Source organism: Meles meles, chromosome 3 (genome assembly GCF_922984935.1).
Source record: "Meles meles chromosome 3, mMelMel3.1 paternal haplotype, whole genome shotgun sequence".
Taxonomy (NCBI): Eukaryota; Metazoa; Chordata; class Mammalia; order Carnivora; family Mustelidae; genus Meles; species Meles meles.
In genome coordinates this window covers 122,230,709-122,243,307 of record NC_060068.1, presented here as the reverse complement: position 1 = coordinate 122,243,307, position 12,599 = coordinate 122,230,709, and the positions used below count along the sequence as shown (strand labels likewise).

At 52.3% G+C, this 12,599-nt stretch overlaps 1 protein-coding gene across 1 annotated transcript in view; it reads right to left on the bottom strand.

Moving 5' to 3' along the window:
- The window catches only part of STK10 (serine/threonine kinase 10), a 122,733-nt gene that overhangs the window by 33,708 nt on the left and 76,426 nt on the right, over nucleotides 1-12,599 (bottom strand). Inside the window, exons 8-10 of the mRNA XM_045999580.1 lie at nucleotides 5,586-5,720; nucleotides 2,956-3,501; nucleotides 421-551 (exon numbers count right to left, since the gene is read on the bottom strand). Coding sequence (XP_045855536.1) covers nucleotides 421-551; nucleotides 2,956-3,501; nucleotides 5,586-5,720 — 812 coding nt within the window. The remainder of the gene's footprint in view (nucleotides 1-420; nucleotides 552-2,955; nucleotides 3,502-5,585; nucleotides 5,721-12,599) is intronic.

Here is a 12,599-nt window from a genome sequence, read left to right as displayed (position 1 = left end):
ATGGGTGGGTAGATGGTGAGTGAATGGATGGATGGATGAATGGGAGAGTGGGTGTGTGGTGGGTGAGTAGATGGATGATGGGTAGTTGAGTGGGTGGAGAGACAGGTAGATGGATGGGTAAGTGGATGAGTGGATGGATATGTGGGTAGATGGATGGATGGGTGGGTAGACAGATGGTGAGTAGATGAGTGGGTGGACAGAATGGTAAATGATGGGCAGGTGGATGAGTAAATAGATAGGATAGGATGGGCAGATGAATGGATGGGGTACTGGGAGGTGCAGGAGCAAAACCAGTTGCCTTTTGTGTCCTTGATCCCTCACTTCACGCTGCAGGGAGTTCTCTACCCAAAGTAGCCTACAACCCTCCCTTCGCACCACACCCTCCACATTACCGCCATCAGCGGCCCATCCCAGGCTTGCCTGAGAAACCGCATCTCCTCATCCTTCTTCTCATCCTCGCTGATGATCTTAGAGGTGGTGATGCTCACCTCGACACCATCCACCACAAACTTGCGTGTCCTCTTGAGGGTTTTATTGTGAAGCCTTGAGTCCTGGCAGGGCAGAATCATTAGGCAAAGCTCAGGATTTCAGCTAAAAATCTGTGGGTGACACAGGGGGGTGGTCCACAGCCTTCTTGGTCCCGTAGCTTCAACATCCAGGTAGAACACAGCTCTCCATCATCCCCTTCTCGCCCCAAGCTTCCAAACTTGGGGTCCTGAGTGTCTAAGCTTAACCCCTCGACTCCCCCAATCTATGCCTTCAAACACTGCCCCCCAGCCCGACATCTGGCTGCCAGCAGTCTCACACAGAGGACGTGGCACCAGAAAGAACCAGGTTCTAATCCTCCCTCCACTGTGCACTGGCCCTGAGACCCTGAGCAAGGCCCTCGTCCTGCCCAAGCCTCAGTTTCCTAAACTTGTCAGAGGACGAGAACAGCAGTGCTTACCTCCCAGGGTGGTTACAGAGATACAGTGAGAGAATGTGTGGGGGACACAGCACAGAGCCCAGCTCACGGCAACCGTTCAGTACTTGGTATTTATATCCAACAGTTACGACTGCAAACTACACTCTCTTACCCACAGTGCCAAATCCAAAGAGCCCGGGAAACTGAAGTTTGTAACAGATTTGGAAGCCAAACCCGAGCTGACCCGAACTCCACAGGAGGCCACACCCATCTGGAGCAGCCCCCATAGAATTATTCTCCATCTTCACCTTCTCCTGTGACTAATCATGCATTTCAGACGCAAGTAATCACAGAGAGCTGCCAGGACTCCGGCGGGGGGGGGGGGTGGGGGGGGGGTTGGGGGGGTCAAATACCCTCTGAAAACTGGTCCTGATTCAGCAGAGAGCCTGTGGGCTTGCCCTAGAGTCAACATGGCATCTCCCCTTCTGACCTCAACAGGCTTCCAAGGCCCTTCCTGGAATAGCCCAGCCCTGGGTTCCCAACTCCGCCCCAAGGGCCATCCAGCCAGAAAAGAGAGGGAGGCCAGGGCAGCTTATTGCACTCCTTCCCCTCAAGCGGGCTCTGAAGCCCCACTCCTGCTCAGCAGGACCAGCGCCGGCCCTCACTCCCTGAGGGCTCGGCTCTCCTGAACCCCAGACACCACGGGCACTGAGCGGCCACGCCCGACTCTCGTCCTCCTACCCTACCCAGCTCGGCTTCCCAGGGCTCAACTCAAGACTACCGGTGAGAGATGGCAGTGGCAGGGAAGAAGGGAGCCCAGGGCTGGAGCCCTCACACCAGGACTACCACTGGTCACAGAACCTCCTGCCCTCCCCTCACCCCGCCGAGGTGACAGGCTCCTCATCCCGCTGCACGGGTGCTGACGCAGCCCGTGGACTCTTTCCAGAACGGCCGTGTTCCCTGACTCGTTGCCAGTCGGCCAGCAAAGGAATGTTCTCGACACCCTTGAGAACAGGCAGGGGAGACCCTGCTCTGGCCTTTATTTTTTATAATTACTTTTTTTTTTTTTTGGCTTGGTAATTTTTTTTAAGCAGAGGAGAGACAGGTTACCTGTCTTAAGGCAGGTGATGGGCCCCGATGCCACATGTATATAAGCTGTCTGTGCTCATCCTGGTGACATGTTAGAACTGGGCTTTCCTTCTCCTCCTGAAGCTAATTGTTGGGCTGGCTGCCTCCTCGTCCCTCTTTCACTTCCCTTCATTTAGCAAATATTTTTGAGTCTCTACTGCATGGTTTCCACCAAGTAAACAATGGGAGGAAAAAACAAAATGCTACAGTATCATCCCTAAAATCACTTGACTGACCAGTGTGGCCTGGTCAAGTGGCCAAGGGTGAGTTCAAGGACCTCCTAAGATTTATCAGTGTGGGTGGGGGAGGGGTCAGCCGTTCTAGAGGGAAAGCAGAATGGCATGTGGGGTTCGAAGCCCACAGTCTGTGGGTCTGGGCAGCTCTCCACACTCCACCGAAGCCTCCGTTTGCTTGTCTGTACACGGAGAGGATGAAGGGGCCTCTGTCTTCTTTTAAGCACTTCACAGTGCTGGCCTCCACGCTGAGCCCTCAAGCTCAGGGGCTACTGTTGTTCACAATGTTACCCACCTCCAGAAAGGCCAACTGAGCCCCAAGAGTGCCTCCAGCCCACTCCCTATACATGACTCGACCAGTCAGCCGCGGGACTACATGGCAGACCCCCAGATAAGAGAACTTCCCTCCTTGACTTCTCCCACCCGAGCTTCACCAAACCTGATTTAAAGAGACACACAATTTGAAATTTAAACCTGAGCCAACCACCCGGCGTGACTAAATCCCAGACGGAGCTCAGATACTCTGGAGATTACACTAGGAGTTGAGCTCAAAGCTCTTCACAGACGCGCAATCCCTCATGATCCACTTAAAATGGAAGGCAGCTGCTAACTGCTTCGAAAACCAAAACTGGGTGGAAGCACGTCCTACACACTCCGGTCCCAAACCTGCGGGCAAAGAGGTGGCATTACCTTGAGGGACAGAGAGCCTGTTTCTCTGTTCAGGGACAGGTCGGCTGAGAGGGAGGTGCTGTAGTCCATGCTCTCGGAGGTGGAGAGGCTCCCACAGTCTGAGTCCCTCTTGGATGGGCCCGGGGCGGCCTGGGTGGGGAGCTCCAGGCTGCCGTTGGCTAACTTCTCGGCACCCAAGGTCTCCAGGGCACTGCTGTTGGGACGGCTCTGGCTTGCTTTTTGGGACTTGTTGGCTGTTGGACTGAGGTTCCCTCCCTGGTCAGCGACTTGCTTCTCCTCAGATACCTGAATTCTGGCATCCATGGACACTGGCCGGGACTTCCGGAAGGGTGCTGGCACTGCCAGGCCATTCTCATTTCCAGGAGCCACATCTGGGGGGTTGGTGGTTTGGAGGGATCTGTCCCCAGAGGGCTGGCTGGGCCCATTCACACTGTCCTGAGGCTGGCCGGGCGGCAGTGGGGTGAAGGATGTTTCTTTGAGAAGCTTGTCGGTATTGAGACTCAGCTGACTCACCTCAGAAGAGTCTCGAGTATGGTTCCCCAGAGGCTAGGAAGAAAAACAAGAATTAAAACCATGCTATTGTATGTCTAAGACAAGAGTCAGAGATGCAGCAGGCCGGAAAGTCAGACACTCACAAGATGAAGTAGGCCGGGACCAAGGAAGTACCATTGTTATCCCTCTCCAGTGAGCCACAGTCCTCACTACTCCCTACTGTCTACCAACAACAGAATTACTACTTGTTGGGAATTAACTGAATACCTGTTCTTCCTTCTAGGAGCAGAGGCAACTGTGGGCAGCTGGACAGCTCATCCCCTGTCTAAAGGTGACAGTGGCCACTCTGCTCCAGCTAACTGTGACAATGTGAGACAGACCTTCCAATTTTTTGAGACAAGGTAGAATCTGGACTTTTACCTGACACCACCTGATTTTTAGACAGAAACTAATTCAAGTTTTGGGGTTGTTGTTGTTTTGTTTTGTTTTGTTTTGTTTTTCTTTAGTTACATAAAAACCAAACCAAAACTATCCAGGAGCTAGATTCAATCCCTCATCCACAAAGTTTCTAAAGTTTTGTTTTGTCTTAGAGCTTCTGGGGGGTGGTAAGTACGGGAAACATTGCCATTGTGCAATAGAACACCCACTTCTGTGGATAAAACATAAACACCCACTGAATGAATAAAGTGAGCACCCACACAGCCACCTTCCATGTCAGGAGTGGAACACTGCCCCCCTCAGAGACACCCTGCCTATGTCTGTCTCTCCTCTTGACATAAGAGTTGTCCTGACGTTGATCTCTAAGTGTTACAGGTTAGTTTGCTTGTTTTCAAATAAGATATTGATGGAATCACACCAAAGCATTCCCTTGGGTCCTAATGGCCACTGTTTTAACCTTCAATATGGAAGCTTCCAGAAGGAACTCTAAGCCACCTCCTTATTCAACACCCCTAGAATGATGGTTCAGACATTCAGATCTGATCCTATCATCACCACACCAAAGCCCAGCCCTTGCCTGAAACCCACTGCCCTCGCAACAAGATCAGCCTCCTGCCTGTGGAGAACCAGGCCGGTGTGACTACTTTCTGCCTCCCTCCCCAAACTTGCTGTCTGCTGCATTCTCCTGGAGCCAGGCTCTGGACACACCACCTCCCTCTCCCACCACGGTTTTTATACACCTGGCCCTGCCGCCTATCGGCTCAACCAGACACGTCATTCCTCAGACCTCACTTTGCCCATCTCTAAAATGGAGGCCTGGTTCTCCCCGCAGAGTTGCAGAGTGCCCAGCACCCAGTGAGGACTCCATAAAAGGCTACGGCTGCTGTGCTGATTCTGTACCTCCTCCTCTGTGTTTCCCTTCCTCATCCTGGTAAGGATTCAGGCCAGGCTCTGGCTTCTCCTAGGATTCCATTAAACTCGAGACAGTGTTATACCGTCCATTCCCTGACAGACGAGACCAGCCCCTGCCTCACACGCTTCACGGCACCATCTGGACAGCAAGTTTCCCTCCTGGAAGAGGCCCTTCCCAAGTGGCTCAGACCAGGGATGTGAAAGCAGCAGCTCAGGACAGAATCCAGCCTACAGAAATGTTTTGCTTGGCTTGAATGTTTTTAAAAAATTTAAATTAGCTTTTATTTAAATTTAAATTTAGCCAAGTGCTGAAGAGCTGCTGATAGGTTACAAATGGGTCAAGACCTGGGTCCCCTGGGCACTAGGGGCAGAGAGACAGGGTCTGGGGTGCCCGGAGCCCTCGGCCTGTTGCCTCTGGTCACGCACAGTCTTTATCTGCATTTATCCCACAGGGCGCTAAAAACATTTTCGTTTCACATCTGAGCCACAACAGGAAAAAGGCAGGGAAGCAATGAGTCAGCTACGAACAGTTAAAAATTGGAAGATCCCATGTGAAAATCTAGATTACTGCTCTTTCTTGAAAACTTACAGAATCTGGCCAACACACCCCCACTGCCTCACTCTGGCCCATGTGCTGACTTACATAACCTGTGGTGTGGGGGGCTAAAATCCCTAAGCTGGGGAGAAACAGGAATCTTTCCTGTGCCCCGCCCCCAGGTCCCCTCCTATAGCACCCAAGGCTTGCCGGGATCCCATCCCTCCTCAGTACCCGCTTTCCCAAGGCTTACAGAGGTGGCATCCGTGGAGTCCTCCTCTTCCCCCTCCTCCCGGCCATCCTCGATCTCCTCCATCACTTCAGCCTTGGCCTCGGCCACCAGCTCCCGCAAAGCCTTGTTGCTGGTGACGCTGCTGACAAAGGGATGCTGAGGGGCGAGACACACCTGGATTAGAACCACTTTAGGCTGGAGGGTGCAGGAGGGGCAGGTGAGGGCTCGGGGGGGCCATCTCCCAAGCAGAGAAGCAGTGGCATCCCTGAGTGCAAGGTGAACGTGTACTTGGTGAGGGAGACTGGAGGGGGCTCACGAAGTCCTGTGTGTGATGGAAAAGGCTGAACCCTCGCTCTGACCCCAGCCACTGTGCAACACGGAGCACATCGCTTTCCTTCTCTGAGCTGCAGGCTCATTTACAAAGCCGAGACGATAGTGGCAAACCTACAAGGAGGTCATAGGGGTTAACCAGGATAATGTATAAGGAAGTGTTTAGCTCAAAGCAGGAGCTCAAGCGATGTTTGGGGGGTTGTCTGTGCATTTGTTTGCTTTTTTAAAAGGTTTTAATATATGGTTTTAAAATATCTACTATAGGGGCGCCTGGATGGCTCAGTAGGTTGAACGTCTGACTCTTGATTTCGGCTCAGGCCAGGGTCCTGGGGTCCTGAGATCGAGTCCCACATCGGGCTCTGCACTCAGTGCAGAGTCTGCTTGTCCCTCTCCCTCTGCTTGCTCTCGTTCTCTCTCAAATAAGTAAAATCTTAAAATAATATATCAACTACATATACTTTATTGAAGTGTTACTTATACCGAGTCAAGTTCACAAATTACTAAGCTCAATGACATTTCCACTCGTGGTATAACCATGCCCACCTGCAGACACTGAAGTTTTCTGTCTCCTTATCATCAAGCCCACTCCCCACAGCTGCTCAGCTCCGGGAACTAGTTTCGCCTGTTCCCTCAATTCCATGTGAACAGAATCACACAGTGTGCAGCCCTCCATGGCTGGCATGGTGGTTGAGACCATAAAAGTCGCCTCCCTCATTGCATATATCGGTAAACTGGTCCTTTTTCATTCCCATACAGTATTCTACCATATGGAGAGGTCACGACCTGTTTATCCATTCTGCTCCTGACAGACATTTGTGTCATTTCCTGTTTTGGGCGATTATGAATAAGGCTATGAACGTGTGCATGTACATAGGTTTTTAGGAACACGTGTGTTTGCAAATTCTTAAGGGAGCGTCATGTAAGTTCTACCCTAGGCATTGGCAAAAATGTCACATCTCTACAATAATGACGGCTCTTTCACACAGCTTGCAAAACACCAAAGCTCTGAAGGCCTCAGCAGATGTTAAATGGTCACAAGCACCTTCCCTAGCAGAAGTCTCTCTCGGGCGTCTAATCCCCAGCCCCGGGGTGTGGACGAGGATGTGAGATGACTGCTCACCCAGAGAAAAGGATGTCGTGTGTGTATTAGGGGAGCAGGCGGGTGTCATTAAGTTGGAGTTTGCTTATTTGAAATTTAGAGGAAGGCTCTGATGACATCTACTGCTTTCACAGTCGGAAAATTGATCCGTGGAGGAAGAGCATCAGTGAGATTGCAGGGAAGTATGTACATGATGAAGACGACATTTTCGGCACCTGGTAAACACGTTCACCACTGACAGGTCCATCACGAACCATTGTTATGTGCCTGTTCATTTAGAAGAGTTCATCTGTGGAAGGTCATGAGACAACACCCCCTTCCACTCAAGCACCTATCTCTGACCTGAAAGGAATAACCCTCGCTCCTTTCAAAGAGCCCTAAACCAGCCTGGCCTTCTCTAGTTAGTCCGGACTAGTGCAGATTTTAAGAATTTCATTTCTTGGTGCAACTGGGTGGCTCAGTCAGTTAAGGTCTGCCTTTGGCTCAGGTTATGATCACAGGGTCCTGGGATCAAGCCCCATGTTGGGCTCCCCACTCAGTGGGGAGCCTGCTTTTCCCTCTGCCTACTGCTCCCCCTGCTGTGCTCTCTTGTTCTACGTCAAATAAATAAATAAATTCTTTAAAAAATTTTTTTTTAAATTTCTTTTTGCTCTCTCCCACGGCCCATTCATTCACTGATCTGGGCCCTGGCCACATGTTGAGGCCAGTGATGTGCCAAGCGCTGAGAGAAGGGTGAACAACAGTCTGGGCACAGTCCCTGCCCCTGCGGGCTTGCCGCCGAGTGGAAGAGAATAGGTATGCAGCCGAATGACACACAAGATCGTAACAGATGGGGATTCCCTGGTGGCTCAGTCAGTTAGGCATCTGCCTTTGGCTTAGGTCATGATCCTTGGACCCCTGCTTGGGCTCCCTATGCAGCAGGGAGTCTGCTTCTCCCTTTCTCTCTGCCATTTCCCCCAGCTTGTATGCACTCTCTCGCTCTCTAAGAAACAAATACATAAAGTATTTAAAAAAAAAAAAAAAAAAAGATCATGTCAAATCGGGTAACGGGACGGCATGAGGCTGAAACCACATGGGCCTGGCCTGGGCGGTGGAGGCTGCTTAGTCTATGGTTACAGGAGTCTCCCTGAGGAGGCGACATTCCAGCTGGCTGGGAAAAGATCTGGGCACAGAGAGTTCCAGGCAGGGGAGCAGCGAGTGCAAGGGCCCTGAGGCCAGACTGAGTCTGGCAGGCTGGAGGCACAGCTAGAAGGCCAGGGTGGCAGGGCTTGTGGGAGACAGAAGAGGGGCCAGAGGAGGAAGCACAGAGTGGTGCGTGCAGGGTCCTAGAGCCATAGTGAGAAGCTGAGACTTTCTTCTCAGAAGTTGCTGGAGGGTGCAGCTGAGAGGTGGTATTACTGGTTATCCTTTAAAGGTGTCCATCTGTTTGGTTCCAAAAGGTCATGAGTAGGAGCTAATAAGGACTTACTCATCACAGGAGGCAGGAGGGTGTCGTGGTGAGAGTACTGGCTTCAGAGGAAATCTGTCTGGGATGAAATGCCACTTCCACCACCAGCTTGGGCGAGTCACTCAACCTCTCTAAACCTCAGTTAACTCATCTGTATACTGGGAATAATAGCAGAGCTGTTGTAAGCCCTACAGTAAGTGCTCCAAGTATGGACTCCTCAGCATCACCTCCAGCACCTGTCACCACCATCACACTGTCACCACCAGCAGCACAGTTAGACAAGCCTTCAAGGCATTGGTTGCCCCCCGAGCCATCCCTCCTCCTGCACCCCCCAAAGAGCACACTTTTTGGAACTGAGGGTGAGAATCAGATCCCGAAGGTTCCTGAGCCTCGCACTGCCCGACCTCACACACGAATCTGAGCAAGGAGCCACGGGACACATCACGGCAGTTGCTGAAGCAGATGCAGCAGAACTAAAGAAGGCAGGCACAGGCTTCTGGAAATACCAAGTTTTCACCACGGTACGCTACACGTTGACCAACTCAGTGGCTTTCCAGCATGGCCAGGAGTCTTGCTTTCTTGGGGCTAGACCATCTGCCCACTGCCTCCCATGGGCACCCTAGGGTCCTTAGGAAGAGGACAACCTGGGGAAGAAAGCCCTTTGCCAGAGGAGCAGGTGAGCGACACAGGTCCCCCGGATGCCAATCCTGGAATCCCCAGGCAGGCACGGCTGACAAGGCAGGCCCTCCAGGGGCTGATAAGGCCCAAAACACTGTTTTGTCAACTTCCCTGGAACAGAAAGCACAGACCACCTCCCTTACTGCCTCAGCACCACTAACTCCAGGGATGTGTCTGAAGGAGAGAAGACCCCAACCCCGAGCCATCAAGGCCCAGGAGAGAGGAAGAACCCTGTTGCCAGGAGGGCCAGGGCCTTCCTGGGCAGGAAGTGCACAGTATGCCTGAGTGAGGACAGGCTGGTCGGGCACACAGGGCCCCAGAAAGACGCTCGGGCACCCCCACAGGAGGCCCAGATCAGAGGGGAACTTAGCTGTCAGCTCTTTCAGGAAGAGGCACAGCTGTTCGGTGTCATCTCTGCAGGAAGCCCCAAACGGCCACTGGCCAGGACCCCTCCTGCCATCTACACATACATCCTTTCCAAGAAGGAGCCTGATTTTCCTTGATGTGCTTAGAAACCATCAGCCAGGGTGTCCTGCACTCCGAGGCTGGCTTTAGAAAATGCCTGACGCCACTTTCAAGGTTCCAGTTGTCAGCATCTGTCCAGTGCCCCACTCCCTCCCATCTAACCTTCACTCTCTCACTCCTTCTTCCTCTCTTTAAATCATTCAGAGAGGAGGCTTACCAGAGTGGTCAAGACAACAGGCTTTGGAATGACACAACCAGGATGAGAATCCCAGCTGTCTCTTACAAGCTGTGTGATCTTGTGCAGGCTACCTAACCTCTCTGTGCCTCAGTTTTATCACCTGTTTGATGGAAATGGGAATAGTACCTACTTCACAGGGTTATTATAAGGATTAAAGTGTTAACATTTGCTAAACATTTAGAATAGTACCAGTATGGAGAAACAGTTACACTACAGTTAAGTAAAAACGTTAATGAATATTTGTTGAGGGCCCTGTACATAACAGACACTGTTCTGGATGCTTGGGACACATCAGTGTACAAAACAAAGACTGCTGTCCTCAGGGAGTGGACATGCTAGAGATCAACAATAAATTAAATAAACAAGTACACCATGGAAAAATCAAAAGTAGGGAAGGGAAAGGAGAACTGAGAATATGTTGGGAGTAGAAGTGGCTGGTTTCCAGTTTGAAATAGGGTGGTGGGTAAAGCCCACTGAGAAGAGCAAGGACTTAAAGAAGAGAGCCAACAATGGAGACATCAGGAAAAAACATTACAGTCAGTGTGAAGAGCTGTGCAAAGGCCCCGAGGCAGCTGCATGCCCAGAGTGGCTGAAATACAGTAAGGAGGCGAGAGTGGCTGGCATTGAGTGAGGGGTCAAAACGGGGTGGGCAGATCGTGTAGGACCCTGCAGGTCACCGAGACTCTGGAGTTTAGCCCGAGTGAGAGGGGAGCTATTTAAGGGGCTTTGGACCAGGGAGGGATGAGAACTGACATACATGTTAAGGTTTCCCTTTGGCTGCTGTGCTGAGAACAGACTGAAGGAGGACAGCAAGACCAGCCAGGAGGTAATAATCAAAGCGAAAGTCATGGGGGCAGCTCAGACCTATGGTTGCAATGGAAATGGTGCAAAGTGGTCGGACTCAGGGCACATTCTGAAGACTGGGACTATAGGACTTCCTGACAGAATGTATATGACGCACACAAGAAACATCAGCACCAACGATGCTTGCAAGGTTTGGGCCCCAAGGGCTGAGCAGGTGGGTTGCTACTCCCTGAGACGGGACATCAGTGGAGCATATGTGGGGAAAGCGGAGGGCACTCGGGTGTGGATGTCCACACGGGGGCAGAGAGTAAGGGGCTGGCTGCGGGCACCTGGGGCAGGTGGAGCAGTGTGGGCTGCAGGGGAAATGTGGCCGTCGCTGCAAACCAGGTGGGACCCTCAAGGTGAGCGAAGACTTGGCGGGGGGCGGGGGTTACAGCTGGTGCACTTCCACGGTGATCAGTCGCAGGGAAGAGGAACGGGGGGGGGGGGATGCTATGAAGGAGTGACCAGGGAGAAGGGAAGACACCAAGAATCTATGGGGACCCAGAAACCAAGTGCTGACGGTGGCAAAGGGGAGGATCAACTGTGGCTGCCGTGGCTGGGTCCCTGGGAGAAGCCTGGAGCCAGCCGCCGGGTCCAACAACTGAGTCACACGTGACCCTGACACGAACGGCTGGGACACCATGCAGCAGGCTTACAACCAACTCAACAAGTGTTCCCGGAGCCCCTGAGTGATAGCCATTGTGCTAAAAACACGGCACGTACAGAACCTCATTCACTCATACAATTGCACCAAGGGAGCACTACCCACATCTCACAGATGAGGAAACTGAGGCACAGAGTGAGAACGACTCCTAGTCCGGGTGGTCAAGCGTAACCTCAGAGCCCAGGTCCCTGATTGCTATGTGACAAGGTCCCCCAAATCTCTGTGTAAGTGAGGGCATGAATCAGAAACCAGTGTCAACTCACAGCATGAGGGGCTTGGAGGAAGCTCCCGGAAGCAGGCAGAAACAAGGGGCATGAACAGCTCTGCAGGGGCACTGGGAAGCCAAGATCTGGAGGCCCCTACCTGTCATTCAAAGCCAGGTGACCTCAGGCAGGCCATGCTCGCCCCCCCCTCCCCCGCCCCCTCTGCCCAGAAATAAAGAGGCACAAGAACAAAGCTGACAGCAGCCTAAGCCCTGAAAGGCATCTTTTTTTTTTTTTATCTCAAGGGATCACTCCTTTCTCTGCAACCCTTTCTGTCTTGCACTAAGAATCCCCTGGCGGGACATTGTTTCCAACTATGTAACAAAAATTCCTGACTCGGGCTGAGGCTCTAAGGGCTGCCACGTGGGGACGGAGGACAGCTGGTCTCTTCCTGGTGGAATGTCCTGGATGGCCTAGAGGCCGGATGTAGCAGGCCAGGAGGCGCCCGCTTACAGGAAACAATTGGCCCCAAACGGCTCGGAGCTCCAGCTTCTGACAGTGATGGCCCAACTCCTCCTCTGACTTCCCTACCAAACATCACAATTCCCAGAAAATAAGGCCTCTGATACTCCAGACGTTTGCAGTTCAAAGCATCATTCGCTGAGCACAGCCCGGGGAGGTTAAGCTAAGCACTCTACGGTATCTTTGCACTTAACCTTCACAACGACCCTGTTGAGGGAGGGGCATGACCATTATCCCCATTTCAGAGTGGGATCTGAGTCACAGAGAACTGAAGCCAATCTCCCAGGGTCTCACAGCCAACACGGCGCAAAGCCAGAATCTGAATCCAGGACTCCTGAGCCGCAGTCCACACCCACTCCATCACTGTGCTGCACATGCCAGAGGGGAGCTGGAGCCTGGAATGCCAACCAGGGCCCTGTGCCTGGCACACAGTAGGTACCAGGAGAAGCAGCTGCACACAAAGACTGTGCTTGGCATGGCCTCTTCTTCCTTTCCTCCCAACACACATCAGACACCGTGAGTCACTGGTGTGGAAGGACCACA